We start from the raw sequence: 13,921 nt of genomic DNA on the forward strand, positions 1-13,921 counted from the left end.
AAAACTGGTGGGTTTGGGTCATTCAGGTGCCTGTGCATGGGGACACTCACCCCCAGGCACCTCCCAAACACCCGTCCTGCCTGTGAGCAGCGAGGTGCCATCACCCTGTGCTCAGTGTCCTCTCCCTGGTGACAAAGAGCCTTGCTTCTTTAAAATCTGAAAAACAAAGTGGGGTGCAAGCAGTGCTTTTTGTGCATACAGATGCTCTGTGTCCCCTGCTCTGCAGTTGACTAAACACACACTCCTTATCTCAGCCCCCAGCTCAGGTCACTGCTGTCCCCAGCACACTCAGGTCCCTTCACAAGGACTCAGGGGACCTGGGGGCCCAAAAGCTGTCCCAGGGTGATGGCTGCTTGCCCAAATGTGGGGACTCCCTTTCTGCATATGTCCCATGGAAGGATGGCAAGGGGCTCTGTCCCGGAGGCCACATCCTGGTTTGCCATGGATTTCTGGATGGCTATGGTGTGAGCAGCTCTGTTTTGGGGACAGCAAGACCTTGCTTGGGCCATTAGGATATTTTGGGATAGGTGGGTGCTGGGAACGGGCCCTGCTCCTCTTCTGCCCATGCAGCATTGCCCCTGTTGCCACTGCCTTCTGACAGCTTTCAGTGATTTCACGCAGATTTTGTCCCTACAGGTTTCGTGAAACTCAGTTTCTGGGGAAAGTGAGGGAAGGAATCAGCCCATATTAGACACCAGAGAATCCACGCCAGCCTCAATTCCCCACAGACACGACTGTAGCCAACCCAGCTTTGTCACTGTCCCTACAGCAATCCTCTTCCAAAGGGCTTGGGCACCCCCAGGTCCCACTAACCCTGTCCTGCTGGGGTGAGGGTATCACAGGGTGGGATGAGACCCCAAAAGGGGATGGTCTCAGCTGCACTGGGGAGGGGGACACAGCTGTGATGAGCAGGTCGGGCCTCAGCTCCCCATGCTGGTTCGGCAGAACCAGGCAGGGAGGGCACGGGAGGGCTGGGGACACTGGGAGCACTGGGATCGGTGCCCGCACTGGGCACTGGGTGGGCACAAGTACGTGAAGGGGCATATGGGGGGCCAGTGCTGGGGGATGTCAGTCGGTACGGGGTCTGCCGGTGCTGTGATGTGTCGGTACCGGGCTCTGCCGGTGCTGGGGTCTGCCGGTACCAGGTTCTATCGGTGCTGGGCTCTGTCGGTGCTGGGCTCTGTCGGTGCTGGGCTCTGTCGGTACCGGGTTCTATCGGTACCAGGCTCTGTCGGTACCGGGTTCTATCGGTACCGGGTTCTATCAGTACCGGGCTCTGTCAGTACCGGGCTCTGTCGGTGCCGGGCTCTGTCGGTGCCGGGCTCTGTCGGTACCGGGCTCTGTCAGTACCGGGCTCTGTCGGTGCCGGGCTCTGTCGGTGCCGGGCTCTGTCGGTGCCGGGCTCTGTCGGTACCGGGCTCTGTCAGTACCGGGCTCTGTCGGTGCCGGGCTCTGTCGGTACCGGGTTCTATCAGTACCGGGTTCTATCAGTACCGGGCTCTGTCGGTACCGGGTTCTATCAGTACCGGGCTCTGTCGGTGCCGGGCTCTGTCGGTGCCGGTTCTATCAGTACCGGGCTCTGTTGGTACCAGGTTCTATCAGTACCGAGCTCTGTCGGTGCCGGTTCTATCAGTACCGGGCTCTGTCGGTGCCGGTTCTATCAGTACCGGGTTCTATCGGTACCGGGCTCTGTCGGTACCAGGTTCTATCAGTACCGGGCTCTGTCGGTGCCGGTTCTATCAGTACCGGGCTCTGTCAGTACCGGGCTCTGTCGGTACCGGGTTCTGTCGGTACCGGGCTCTGTCAGTACCGGGCTCTGTCGGTGCCGGGTTCTGTCGGTGCCGGGTTCTGTCGGTACCGGGCTCTGTCGGTACCGGGCTCTGTCGGTGCCGGGGCACGAGCGGGCCCCGCTCCCCTCAGGACGCTCCGAAGTTCCCGCGGCGGCGGCGGCGCAACGGCGGGACAACAGCGCCCCCTGGCGCCCGCACTTGGACACGGCGGGAGGGGATGGGACGGGACCGGGACGAGGACCGGGGCAAGGACAACGGCGGGACAGGACCGGGGCCGGGGGCAGGAGCAGGAGCTGGGACGGCGACACGCGGGTAGCCCGGCCAGAACACCCCCGCGGCTGCTTGTCCTGCCACGCCGGTGCCACCCGGCCGGGCTCCCGTGCCAGCCTGCCCCTCAAGAACCGCGCGGTACCCGCGGACTCCTCTTGGGTTGCTCGGCCTGTCCCAGTCCGCCCCAATCCATCCCTGTCCCTTCTAGTCCGTCCCAGTCCGTCCCAATCCATCCCGGTCCGCCCCAGTCCGTCCCAGTGCGCCCCCGCCTGTCCCAGTCCATCCCAGTCCATCCCAGTCCATCCCAGTCCGCCCCCCCGCTGACCACCCCCGACCCCCGTCCCGGAGCGCCCCCGCGCGGGCAGCAGTGGCACAGCGGGGCAGGGCCCGTCCCGTGACGTCACCGTGACGTCACCACCACGCCGCCGCCTGGTTGGTCCCCGCCGCCGCCCGTCCCGTGCTGGGGCAGCGCGCGGCCGCGGCCGGAGGTAACGGGGGGGCCCGGGGGTCGCGGCCCGAGGGAGCGGCGGCACCGGGCACCCCCCGGCACTACCGGCACGCCCCTCCCCGGGCCGCGGCTGCAGGGGGGTGGGGTCGGGAGGGGCCGGAGGAGCTGCCCGGGCCGGATCCGGGGTAGGGCTGCACCCGGCGGCCCGCGGGGTCCACAGCACCGCGGGCCTGGAGCGCGGGGGAGGGCTCATCCCCGATGGGCGGGAGGCGAAAGGGCCCGGTTGGGCCTTGCACCGGGGACCGCCCCCTCGCACCGCATAGGGCTGGTGTAACACCCCTCGGGCCCGGGACGGGACCCCCGTGCCCCCCATGGCGGCACAGCCACAGCCCCCCTCGGCCTGGGGACCCCCCGCCCGCGCACCCCCTTTCCCTGCCGCCCCCCGGCCTGCGATCGCCCCAGGGCTCGGGCAGAGGGCCCCACACTGAGGTGACCCCCCCACGCCGTGTGACCTTTTCCCCACGGCTGCGGGGTGCGTGGGGCGAGTCCCGGCCTTCACCTGCCCGCACCTCCACGGGCACCGGCCGCGGTTCAGGGGCTCCCGGGGCAGCAGGAAGGGTTCGGCTCCAGGTTTAGGTTCGGGTTAAGGGAGGTGGGTAGAGCCATCTTCTGGGTCCTGGGTGCTCTCCACCTGTGCTGGTAGCCTGTGACCCTGAAAAATGAGTCACCAGGGACTCACCAAGCCAAACCCAGGGCCAAGGAATGCGGACACTGCCGGGAGGGTGAGCCTGGGTCCCAACTTGTGAGATCAGACAGGACCACTGCTGAAAAGTGGAGCCAGAACCCTCCGTGCACTGGCTACACTCATGGGTCAGCTTTTGAGCTAAGGGGCACCAGCAGCAGCTGTCCCCCAGTCTCCCCAGGAGCATGTCTGTGGGGCTGGGGTGGCTCTTACCTGTGGTTTCCTCAGGCCACGGTCACACTCATAGAGTGAGAGCGGTGATTTGGCACTTAAATTGCATCTTCTCTGCTCCTAGATCACAGCGCAGACCGGCTCCTGGCACCACTGAGCCAAACTGGATTTCCATCGGTGACCTGTAAGTTGAGATGCTATGTCCCCCTTTCCTATCCCCAGGCTGTTCAAGGCCACGTGGGGCCACCAAACCTGTCTAAGCTGCTATAGAAAAGGTTTTGTGTCTAATGGGATATTTGCCAGCAAATTCAAGCCACGAACACTATATATTTCTTTATTTGTAAAGGTGTTTGAAGTCCTTGAATTTACCCTTTGGCCACCTTAAATCTAGTTTCTAATCCCCAGTGCAGTTAATCAAATCCACAGTGGTTTGAATTATGAGATGCCTGGGGGGGATTTATAGCTTGTATTGCTGATTATACCTTGACTTTATTATATTGCAAATATCTAACTTATGGTCACGGCTGAGATTTACAATCCTCAGGTAGGTGCTCAGGATAACTTTTAGCAACTCCAGATGTAATTGGAGGTGACTGATGGGGTTGTCGCCACACATAAACATGTAATCTGTAAAATGTTAAGACAGGGAAAGGAGAGGCAGAATAGGTGAAAAGGGTGGGTCAGCCCTAAAAAAGAATCATATAATTGGGTGTATTGCTGAGCAAGGCTCTGCCATGCCTGTTCTGGCTGAGGCATCTGCCCAGGGAGGGATTTTGGGTTTGTTGGTCTCCAGAAAATACCAGGATTTAGATCTTTGTTCCTTCTTGCTCTCAGCTGAATGTTTTTGGAGTTTGCAGTAGCCCTGGGGAGGGGGAAGGGGTGATAAACAGATGTGGGGTACTGGCAGAGCTGACTCATTCCTCCCTGGTTTGGGGTTCTCCCATCCCAGGGGAGCAGCGAGTCCCGTGTGGGCGCGTGCCCTTGGCCAGCATGACCAGCGAGGTGGTGGAGAACGAGTTTGAGTTTTACTCCAAGGCGGAGAAGTACTGGAAGGACGTGCCCGCCACGGTGGATGGCATGTTGGGGGGCTATGGCCACATCTCCAGCATCGACATCAACAGCTCCAGGAAGTTCCTGCAGAGGTTTCTGCGGGTAGGTGGCACAGTTTGTTGTGCTCCTAAAACCCCACCCTTCTAGCGTGGAGCTGGGCTCTTCCCTCTGACTTGCTCCATGGGATCCTCTGTTACATGCTGGGAGACCTTTGCCCTGCAATGGATTCCCTATATCCCAGTCCTGCCCTGGGTGGTTGTCCTGTTTCTCCTCTGTGGGTACCTCACAGTGGGATTCAGCCCCTCACGGTGTTGTTGCAGGATGGCCCCAACCGGACGGGGACAACCCGTGCTCTGGACTGCGGGGCTGGCATTGGCCGGATCACCAAGCGGCTGCTGCTGCCCCTCTTCAAGACAGTGGACATGGTGGATGTGACAGAGGACTTCCTCACCAAGGCCAAGAGCTACCTGGGCGAGGAGGGCAGGCGGGTGCGCAACTACTTCTGCTGTGGCCTCCAGGACTTCAGCCCCGAGCCAAACTCCTATGATGTCATCTGGATCCAGTGGGTCATCGGTGAGGGTCACTCCACTTGCGGGGTCTTTCCAGCCTGTCCCCTTCCCTTGAGGGGCAGGTGCCCAACGCACTGGGGAGAGCAGCTTGAGGTCTTCATGAAGGATGAGCATCACAGCATGGGTGGGGGCCTGGGGTGGGCAGCTGCCCCCCATCCCATGGAGGGGCACTGTACTTTTTCCCCCAAGGGTCTTTTCCGCCAAGCCCTCAGAGGCCAGAGCGGAGGTGTGGGTTGGATGGAGCTGAGTAGTGAGACACAAGTTGGATGCCCCCAAGCTAGAGCTTTCCCTGCAAACGGCTCAAGTATTTGGCTACTTGCATCAGGAGGGATCCCAAATGCAGCTTCTGGGTTTCCTCCCCTTGGTCACTCTGTGCCCTCTAACCACTGCTCTGCCCCTCCAGGACATCTCACTGACAACCACCTCTCCGACTTCCTGAAGCGCTGCCGTGCCGGCCTGCGGCCCAACGGCATCGTGGTCATCAAGGACAACATGGCTCAGGAGGGTGTGATCATGGACGATGTGGACAGCAGCGTCTGCCGGGACCTGGACGTGGTCCGTAAGATCATCCGCAGAGCTGGGCTGCACCTCCTGGCCGAGGAGCGCCAGGAGAACTTCCCTGATGAGATCTACCACGTCTACACCTTTGCCATGAGATGAGGGCAGCGGGAGAAGGTCTCTCCCGTGTCGTGACTCCCTTCCAGGGGCTGGTGACAAGGACGAGACTTTGTCTTCCAAGTTGCTGCTGTTTGTGAAAAGAGGTGTTTGCCAAATACATTTTCCTGCTGTTGCACTTCTGCACGTGGGCTTTTTCGGATGCATGTTGGCTCTGTGCCACGCTCGGGGGCTCTGGAGAGGAGCAAGAGGGTCTCCCATGCACGAGGTGATCTATGGGCAGCAGCAGGTTGCTGACTGCAGTGCACAGGGCTCCTGCTCATGAACAAGAGCACTTTTGGGATGATCTGGGTTCCATTCTTTGCTTGGGTGTTAGACCCCTTCCTGCTGATCAGCAGTGAGATGGGCAAGGTAAAGGGGAGGAACTTCTGCTGTTTCCCTGTGCTGGAGTGGGGAGGCAAATCCAGGTTCTGGGGCTTTGAGGGCCTTTAAACCCCTGAGCAGGTTTCCTACATGGGCATTGTCGAAGTGTGTAACCCTGAGTCCCCCACATCCTCCCTCCAGACAAAGCCTTGCAGCCCTGGGAGTGCACTGGTGTGGTCTGAGCTGCTCCCAGACCTCTCCAGCCTGTCACCTCCAGCTCCATCACTGTGACACTGCAGCTGCTCCCCCAGCACCCCACACCATCACCTGGCTTTGAACACTCCCATCGCCTCTTCAGCCATATTCCTTCATTTACCTAAGTCTGGCCACTGGCCCAAGGTGGCCAACGCTGGCACAGCAGCGTGCCGGGGGTGAGCCCAGGTGCAGAGTCTGCTGCAGCTCGACCCTCCAGCCATCCCCCCATCACTGTCCTCCACCCCACCTCTCCTGCAGGAAAAACAAGCCCCTGTTGTTATTTTAAAAGGCCTCATTTAATTGCTCAGTTCCCATTCCAGACAGAATTTTCCAGGGCAGAATTTTATCGCATTACTGGGTTTTGCTCATCAGGACGCACAGCTCCAGTTCTATGGAGCAGGAGAGGGTAAAACTCAGTGCTGGCAGGAGGGCAATGGCACTGCAGCCAAACCACCAGTGAATCCCAGATCCACCTGATACAATCAGTCTTTAATCAGAACAGATTTTTCCCTCTTTTCATCTCCTGCATCTGTCCCCCATGACAAACAAAATACAAACCAAAAAAACTGTGTGGGGCTCAGCTCTGTGGCCAGTCTTTGGCACGTCACAAGGAAGCAGGTGCCTGGAAAGGGGAGCCAGGCAGCTGTGGCAAGGCTGGAACACGAGCCCTCCAGGTGCAGCAAGTTCTTGTTCCTGGGAAGGAGGCACTGGAGAACAAGATCCTGGGAGCAGTCACCAAGGGAAAGAGCCAAGAACTGGGGAGGGAGGCACAAGGCACTCAGCTGCTGGCTGCCCATTCCTCATCCTTGCACAGGGAGCACACCACAAAGTTAGGAAACATCTGTCTGTGTGCTTTGGAGCCCAGCAGCTCTGAGATGTCCTTGGTAGATTGTCCTCTGTGCCAGGATGGGGTGCAGAAACTCAGAGGGTGTGGAGCAGTCAGGCACTGCTGCCAGCCCCACTTCCCTTCACTCCCATCCCCAGTTTCAGAAGTCTGCACTGAGCAAGGAAGGCATCCACACCCACAGGATAATGCTGGACCTGCCTCCACCACCAGGACCAGAGGCAGAAATGCCAGAACACCTCTTCCTTCTCCCAGCACCCCAAGGCATCTCTCAACTCCACTGGACACCTAAGGCACTGCATCACCCACCCACGGCAGGGCTGGCAGAGAGGGGACAGGCTGCCTGTCCAGTCACAGCCCCCAACCCACTGATCCTGCCCCCAAGCCTTTGCCTAATCTCCCCCCAAACCAGCCCCAGTATCCAGCTCCCCTATGCCCAGGAGCTCTGCCTGCCTCCCCATGGCATGCCCCAGAGCAACAAGACCTGCACAAACATGTATGACGTTGTGCCCAAAAAAACATCCCCCAGAATGCCACAGAGAAGGACTCCATGGGCAGCACCTCTTCCTGCAGAGAAAACTGTCCCAGAGCAGAGATATGGTGGCTATAGGCACAGCAGGACTGTGGAGGGAGCAGACAGAGAGGCACTGTCAGGCTCAGAGGTCCTCGTGCCCAGCAGCAGCGTGGTCGATGAGGAGGTACCACTTCAGCCGGTCTGGGAGAGGCAGAGCCTTGATTTTGTCATCCACTGGCCACGGTTTCAGGCGCTGCCGGATGAACACCCTGCAGAGGTGTTTCAGTGCCTGTGGTGAGCGCTCCAGCTGCTTCAGAGAGCAGAACAGAGTCTGGACCTTCTCCCCATGGGACCTACAGCTGCTGGTGTTGACCTCAAAATTGCTGGGCAGCTGGATGGCTTGTGAACTGGCCATCATGAGCTCCAGCAGAGTCTGACCCTTCTGGATGAGGTCTGTGGAATAGGTTTCATCGTCTAAGCGACTGAGGTGCCAGCAGAGGTGCTCAAAGGTGATGTGGAAGCCGGACCAGCACGAGGGACCATGGAGGGAGCAGTTGTAGGCAGCACCTGATTCCAGCAAGAACCGCAGCAGTGGGAAGTAGTCTGTGAAGCTTTTTAAGCAGAAGTGTGTGAGGGACTCTGAGGCTGGGCACTCGCTGGGGTTGGCACCGTGGGCCAGCAGCAGCTGCGTGACACGAAAGCAGAAGCGTTCAATGTCCTCAGCCTCCTCGTCGGTGCGGCTGTACGGCATCTCTCCCAGCAGGTAGATGACATAGGTGAAGACGGTGTCACCATCTTTGGTGGCAGCCCTGACATCTGCGCCTGCAGGAAGGGACAGAGAACCTAACTGACATTGTAGAGCATGGGGCCAGGCCAGCACCAGCTCCAGCACCCCTGGGCTTTACTCTGATCCAGTGGGAACATAAAGGAGTCCTGCACAAAGAATCAGCCAGCCCAGAAAGGGGAGAAGGTTTTCCTTACCTCCTTCCAGCAGAAGACGGATGCTATCAGTATTGTGGATCTGGCCACTGTCACTGCTGGCCAGGGCATGCAGCAGTGCTGTCTTCCCTGCAGTGGAGCAGTCAGTCAGTCACAGGACAACAGGGTGACATGCCAAAAGGCAGGAAGGAAAACAATCCACCCCACCCACAGCCAAACACAGGGAGTAACAACACTTCTAGCAGAGCCTTCCACTGTTCCCATGATGGTGCCCAGCCATGGGGACAGTCACAGGCCACACATGCAGGACTAATGGTAGCCTCAGTGGGTACATGTGCCACAGTGGAGTGAGTTTTAGAATAAGTGGGCACCACAGGACTACAGAGGCACAGCCCCATCCCACCTCCCCTGGACTGCACAGAGCTGAGTTCAGCCCTTTTCACACAGCCAGCACACCAGAAGAGAATACTGAGCACAGGGAGGTTCTGCCAGCCTGCTCCCAACTCCCAAACCCGTCCGTAAGCAGGGAGCAAGTGCAGCAGCGAATGGCCCCAGCCCCTGTGCCCCGCCCCAGCCCACCCTCAGCTGGGGGAGCCGGGCAGGGCACACGGACCGTTCTTGTCAGCAGCGTTGACACTGGCCCCCAGCTGCAGCAGCCGCCGCAGGCACGGCAACCGCTCGGGCTCCTCGCTGGCCAGATCCAGGGGACTGCTCTCATGGATCTGCAAAACAGTTAAAAACCACTGGTAAATATTGAAGACTGCGAGTATGTCCAGGGAGTTGCTGTTGGGCTTTATCTTGGCCAAAGGCAACTTGACCTTCTGCCACAACATCAGAGCACTAGGGACAGCAGGCACAGGGATGTGCCAAGGGGAACAAGCACATGGTGAGGCTCGGGAGGAGGGAAGCAGGAGGGCTGTCCCCACACACCAGAGCAGCTCTGGCTTGGGGGGCTCAGCCCAGGCAGCAAAGCCGTACCCGGTCTCTGCGGTTGATGTCGGCGCCGTGGTGCACCAGGAGCTCCACCACGTCCGGCTGGTTGCGCAGCACCGCGATGTGCAGGGGGGTGTAGTAGGTGACTGGGTCTGAGAACAAGAACAGTCAGAGAGAACAAAGGACCTCCCCAAAATAGCCCCAGCACCTGCCAAGAGTGGAAGGGGACAGCTGGGGAGGGCCCTGGGAGCACAGTGATGCCTGTGAAAACACGGCTGTCACATGCACCCTGGGTCCTGCTGTTCCAATGACTCTATCCTGCCAAAAGCCCCCAAGTCCCTGGCGTCCCTCGGTCCATCCTTGCGGCTGGGTCTCTACAAGGTACATCCACACTACTCCAGCAAGGAGCGGGAGTGGTCTGAGCTGGTAGCACCTCCTCTTTCTGCCCCAGCTATCCCCACCGCCCAGGGCAGCTTCTCATCTGCTGATTCCTCCTGGCCCAGCCCCCTTTCCACCAGCCTCACCTTCAAAGCTGAGGTCAGCACCGAATTCCAGGAGGATTTCTGCAGCAGGGACGAGCCCCAGCTCGGTGACCTTCAGCAGGGCATAGCTCACACCTTCCTGATAAAATGGGGAGTGGGTCTCCCTCTCCAGGACTCTTCTCACAGCTGAGAGCTGGCTCCTGTCACCATCCAGGCAGGAAGGGCTTGAGACACACAAAAACCCCCCAGTTACTCAGTGAACATAGCTCAGGTGTGCAGGGGTCAAAGCGGCACCAGGGAAGAAGGAAAAATCCTTGCTCTCCCCAGGGAGAAAGATCCCTGGTCTCCCCTCTGGTCCTGTACCCACTGGGTCTCCAACCTGCTGCTGGTGGGGTTACACAGCAGCTTCAGGGCCTCAGCTGAGCCCCAGCTTAGGCTTTATTGCCAGGAGTCAGGCAGAAAGGGCTGTTCCTGGGGAGCATCCATAGCTCCTTTGTTTGCCTTCCTCCACCTCCACATTCCCAAAGAACAGCAGCAAAAGGAGGTTCTGTGGGATGAGCTGCTCCCCAGGACTGGGGGCTGTCCCAAGCCAACGCTGTCCAACCTCGGCCACGTCCCTGAGCTCCAACTATCCCCCAAAAACACCCCAGGGTGTTGGGCCCCCTGTCGTTACCTCTCCAGGGAGCTCTGCCTTTCCGTGTTGGGCATGGCCAGCAGCCCCAGGAGCTCATCCACCAGGGGCTGGTACTCCAGGACGATCCTGCGGAAGCCGTGCAGGAAAGGCATCGTGCTCTGCCCGTGCCCAGCCCGTCGGGGGCCTCAGCACGGCACCACTGTCCTCCCGCAGCCAAGCCCCCTCTCCAAGGGGCTCTTCTCTCCTTTCGAAGCAAACAAGGCCTTCAGCAGATCTGAACAGAGAAGAAAACACAGCGTCCCCCCTCCTTATATAAAAGGCAGCCCAGCCCAGCGCAGGGATCTCCTCCCACACACCAATTTGGTGTCTCCAAATTATCTCCTGCACACAGAGCTGCAAGCTGCAGTTATCTGGGCACAGCATCCAGGCGGAGCCCAGGCTGGGGACAAAGCCCTGGGGCAGAGGCTCTGCCACGAGCCCCCGCAGGCTGGGGGTGCTCTGAGTGCCCCGGGGTGTCTGCAACCAGCAAAGCCCTGCCTGGTTTTTGTGGGAGAGGGGGCTGGAGCCACCCCAGGGACCACCAACTCCCCAGCGCACTGGGTGCAACCCCAGGGAGCCCCGAAATCTCCCCGCACCCCACGGGGAGGCAGGGCCAGGAGCCCCCAGACCCCAGCAGGATGAACAACAGGACCCTGCCTACGGATGGCTACACAAAAGATCTGTAAAAATTTTCATTTCCTTATCATTCTTTACTTAAGTTCAATAGTCAAATGAGCTAATAAAAAATAAAACTAATTTGTTTCTTTGTTTTACAATACTTACAGGAATATTTGTGTTATCAGCGCGTACGTGTAAACAAATAAATAAATGAATATGGGTATGCAGCACTCCTGACAGGTTGAGTGGGCTGCATACATATATTTTTAGGTATATTAAACACACTCATCACTCTTTCCTCTGAAGAGGTACATCAGACTACAGCGGGGAAAAAAAAACCCCAAACCACTCTATAAACCCCAGTTCGTTTTCACAAAAAAAACCGCTCAAACATTCCAGTGCAACCCCCGCCACCGGCCCCGAACTCGCCGAGCAGCACGGGGAGGAAGGGCGGCCCGAGCACCGCCTCTCCCTCACGGATCAGCCCCGGCCGAGCGCCCCGAGCCCCCGGCCCTGCCGCCCCTCACCTGCCTGGGCACCGCAACCGGAACCGGAACCGGAACCGGAACCGCAACCGGAACCGGAACCCGCCGGGAGCGCCGGGGCGGGGTCAGGCCGGGGGCGCGGTCTCTCGTGGGTGTGGTCACGCGGGGGCGTGGCCTCGGTGGGGCGTGGCCGCAGCGGCGCGCAGCCGGCAGGGGGCAGCACGCGGCCGCGCGCGGGGCGGGGGCGGGGGGACTCCCCCGGCACCCCCCGGCACCCCCCTGTGTCCCCTCTGTCCCCTCTGTCCCCCTCTGTCCCCTCCCCCGTGTCCCCCTGTGTCCCCCCCGTCCCCTCCCCGGTGTCCCCCTCTGTCCCCTCCCCGGTGTCCCCCTGTGTCCCCTCTGTCCCCTCTGTCCCCTCCCCCGGTGTCCCCCTCTGTCCCCTCTGTCCCCTCCCCGGTGTCCCCCTGTGTCCCCTCCCCCGGTGTCCCCCTCTGTCCCCTCTGTCCCCTCCCCCGGTGTCCCCATCTGTCCCCCTCCCCCGGTGTCCCCCTCTGTCCCCTCCCCGGTGTCCCCCTCTGTCCCCCCTGTCCCCCTCCCCCGGTGTCCCCCTCTGTCCCCTCTGTCCCCTCCCCCGGTGTCCCCCTGTGTCCCCCCTGTCCCCCTCCCCCGGTGTCCCCCTCTGTCCCCTCTGTCCCCTCCCCCGGTGTCCCCATCTGTCCCCCCTGTCCCCCTCCCCCGGTGTCCCCTCTCCCCCGGTGTCCCCCTCCCCCGGGTGTCCCCTCTCCCACGGGTGTCCCGCCCCGAGTATCCCCTTGCCCGTTGTCCTCCCCCCTCCCAGCGCTCCCCCATGCCCCGAATGTCCCCTTCCCCATGTGTCCCCCCACCATGGGTGTCCTCCATCCCTGGGTGTCCCCTCCCCTGGATAACCCCCGCCCGGGTGTCCCTTCCCCCGGATGTTCCCCATCCCTGGCTGTCCCCCAGCCCGGGTGTCCCCCTTTTCCCTGGGTGTCCCCCCCGCTCTGGAGGACCCACCCAGGCCGGGCTAGGTTTGCTGGGAGGTGGCACCCGGTGGCTGCTTGCCTCCCCGGGGCTGGGGATAGCTCTGGTGCTGCTGCCCACAGCGCCTGGACCCTCCCCTGCTGCAAGAGCTACCAGGGGAAACATTATCCCAGGATTTATTGGCACTATTATCATAATCATCATTATTTTTATTATTATTCTGGTGGAATCTGCCAGCGCGGGGAGCTTTGGAGAGCGGCAATAACTGAAGCCGCCTTGGGTTTCCTATTTACGTATTTATTTTATTCCGGTGGAGCGCTTCCAGATTCCAGCAGGCAGCCGTGGCCCCGGGGCAGAGGGGGCGAGGAGGCCGCGCCGGCTGGGCATTTTTCTGACATGCTGTCACGGTCCCCCATGTTTCCCACCCTTCCCTTCCCCACACAAAGTGGGGTGCCTGGGTGGGGGACCCCAGTGCCTGCAGACCCTGGACCCCGAGCCCACCGTCAGGGCAGGGCAGGGTCCTTTGCAGGGTGGCTGCTGGCCCCGGTGCCACAGGGGCTTGGTGCTGTGCAGTGGCACCTCTACGGGCAGCTGGCCTGGACCCCCCCTTTGCAGCCCAGCAGCCCCCCCTGGGTCGGGTTTGGGGGGTGTCATCCCCAAGTTTTCCTGAACAGGGGTGGAAATAACCCCATCCACCCCCGGGCAGGGAGCAGAGGGCGAAAGCAGCAAGGAAGAGTGGGGGACAGTGGGGATTTGTCCCCCTGCGCAGAGGGTGCTTCAATTCTGTATGAGCTGGCTTCAAACCAGAGCAGCCCCGCTGAGGGGACCCTACTTGGGGTGGGCTGGGCAGCTGAGACCCTCATTCCAGACCCAGTGCCTCCTGTGCCACTGGGTAAAGCTGCACCCTGGGCCCACTGCGTTCCCAGTAAAGCCCAAACTCTCCAAAGTCCAGGAAAACCCTGGACCCTCCACAATTACAGTGGCAGCACCAGACCCAAACCCCATCCCTGTCTGTGTGGCACTGGTGGGGACCGTGCAGGGTTCAGCCTCCATCAGACACCATTTTGGGGAGAAATCACAGCTGCATTCCTGCTGTTGGCTGGGAAAGGAGGGCTGGCAAGGCAGGGTCACCCCATTGCCGCCTCTGACCCCAGCCGTGCT

At 60.5% G+C, this 13,921-nt stretch overlaps 3 protein-coding genes across 6 annotated transcripts in view; 1 reads left to right on the plus strand and 2 right to left on the minus strand.

The window, feature by feature from the left end:
- PTGES (prostaglandin E synthase) overlaps nucleotides 1-13,921 on the minus strand; it is a 112,137-nt gene that overhangs the window by 44,823 nt on the left and 53,393 nt on the right. The gene's annotated exons all lie outside the window — the stretch shown is intronic.
- NTMT1 (N-terminal Xaa-Pro-Lys N-methyltransferase 1) lies at nucleotides 2,460-5,833 on the plus strand. 2 transcript variants are annotated; one of them, XM_069031764.1, is made up of 5 exons: nucleotides 2,460-2,548; nucleotides 3,546-3,605; nucleotides 4,371-4,573; nucleotides 4,792-5,044; nucleotides 5,444-5,833. In XM_069031764.1, the coding sequence occupies exons 3-5, from the start codon at nucleotides 4,412-4,414 to the stop codon at nucleotides 5,698-5,700; spliced, it is 672 nt and encodes a 223-aa protein (XP_068887865.1). In that variant the 5' UTR covers nucleotides 2,460-2,548; nucleotides 3,546-3,605; nucleotides 4,371-4,411; the 3' UTR covers nucleotides 5,701-5,833. The 2 variants fall into 2 exon arrangements, with proteins under 2 accessions (XP_068887865.1, XP_068887866.1); XM_069031765.1 differs by lacking the exon at nucleotides 2,460-2,548 and adding an exon at nucleotides 2,669-2,693.
- ASB6 (ankyrin repeat and SOCS box containing 6) lies at nucleotides 6,742-11,852 on the minus strand. Of its 2 annotated transcripts, none has more exons than XM_069031762.1 (7): nucleotides 11,804-11,852; nucleotides 10,659-10,893; nucleotides 10,028-10,209; nucleotides 9,549-9,655; nucleotides 9,184-9,292; nucleotides 8,613-8,699; nucleotides 6,742-8,453 (listed from the first exon to the last, which is right to left on the minus strand). In XM_069031762.1, the coding sequence occupies exons 2-7, from the start codon at nucleotides 10,769-10,771 to the stop codon at nucleotides 7,774-7,776; spliced, it is 1,278 nt and encodes a 425-aa protein (XP_068887863.1). In that variant the 5' UTR covers nucleotides 10,772-10,893; nucleotides 11,804-11,852; the 3' UTR covers nucleotides 6,742-7,773. The 2 variants fall into 2 exon arrangements, with proteins under 2 accessions (XP_068887863.1, XP_068887864.1); XM_069031763.1 differs by lacking the exon at nucleotides 11,804-11,852 and adding an exon at nucleotides 11,442-11,746.

This window comes from Aphelocoma coerulescens, chromosome 17 (assembly GCF_041296385.1).
Source record: "Aphelocoma coerulescens isolate FSJ_1873_10779 chromosome 17, UR_Acoe_1.0, whole genome shotgun sequence".
Lineage (NCBI taxonomy): Eukaryota > Metazoa > Chordata > Aves > Passeriformes > Corvidae > Aphelocoma > Aphelocoma coerulescens.

What these genes read in the sequence shown, in the direction of transcription:
- ASB6 (XM_069031762.1), bottom strand. Translation starts at nt 10,771, where the DNA reads ATGCCTTTCCTGCACGGCTTCCGCAGGATCGTCCTGGAGTACCAGCCC. An exon ending in AGGCAGAGCTCCCTGGAGAG is followed by an intron (nt 10,210 to 10,658) that starts GTAACGACAGGG and finishes GTGTGTCTCAAG; the next exon opens with CCCTTCCTGCCTGGATGGTG. An exon ending in CCGTCTTCTGCTGGAAGGAG is followed by an intron (nt 8,454 to 8,612) that starts GTAAGGAAAACC and finishes CCCTTCCTGCAG; the next exon opens with GCGCAGATGTCAGGGCTGCC.
- NTMT1 (XM_069031764.1), top strand. Translation starts at nt 4,412, where the DNA reads ATGACCAGCGAGGTGGTGGAGAACGAGTTTGAGTTTTACTCCAAGGCG. An exon ending in TCCTGCAGAGGTTTCTGCGG is followed by an intron (nt 4,574 to 4,791) that starts GTAGGTGGCACA and finishes GTGTTGTTGCAG; the next exon opens with GATGGCCCCAACCGGACGGG. An exon ending in CTGGATCCAGTGGGTCATCG is followed by an intron (nt 5,045 to 5,443) that starts GTGAGGGTCACT and finishes CTGCCCCTCCAG; the next exon opens with GACATCTCACTGACAACCAC.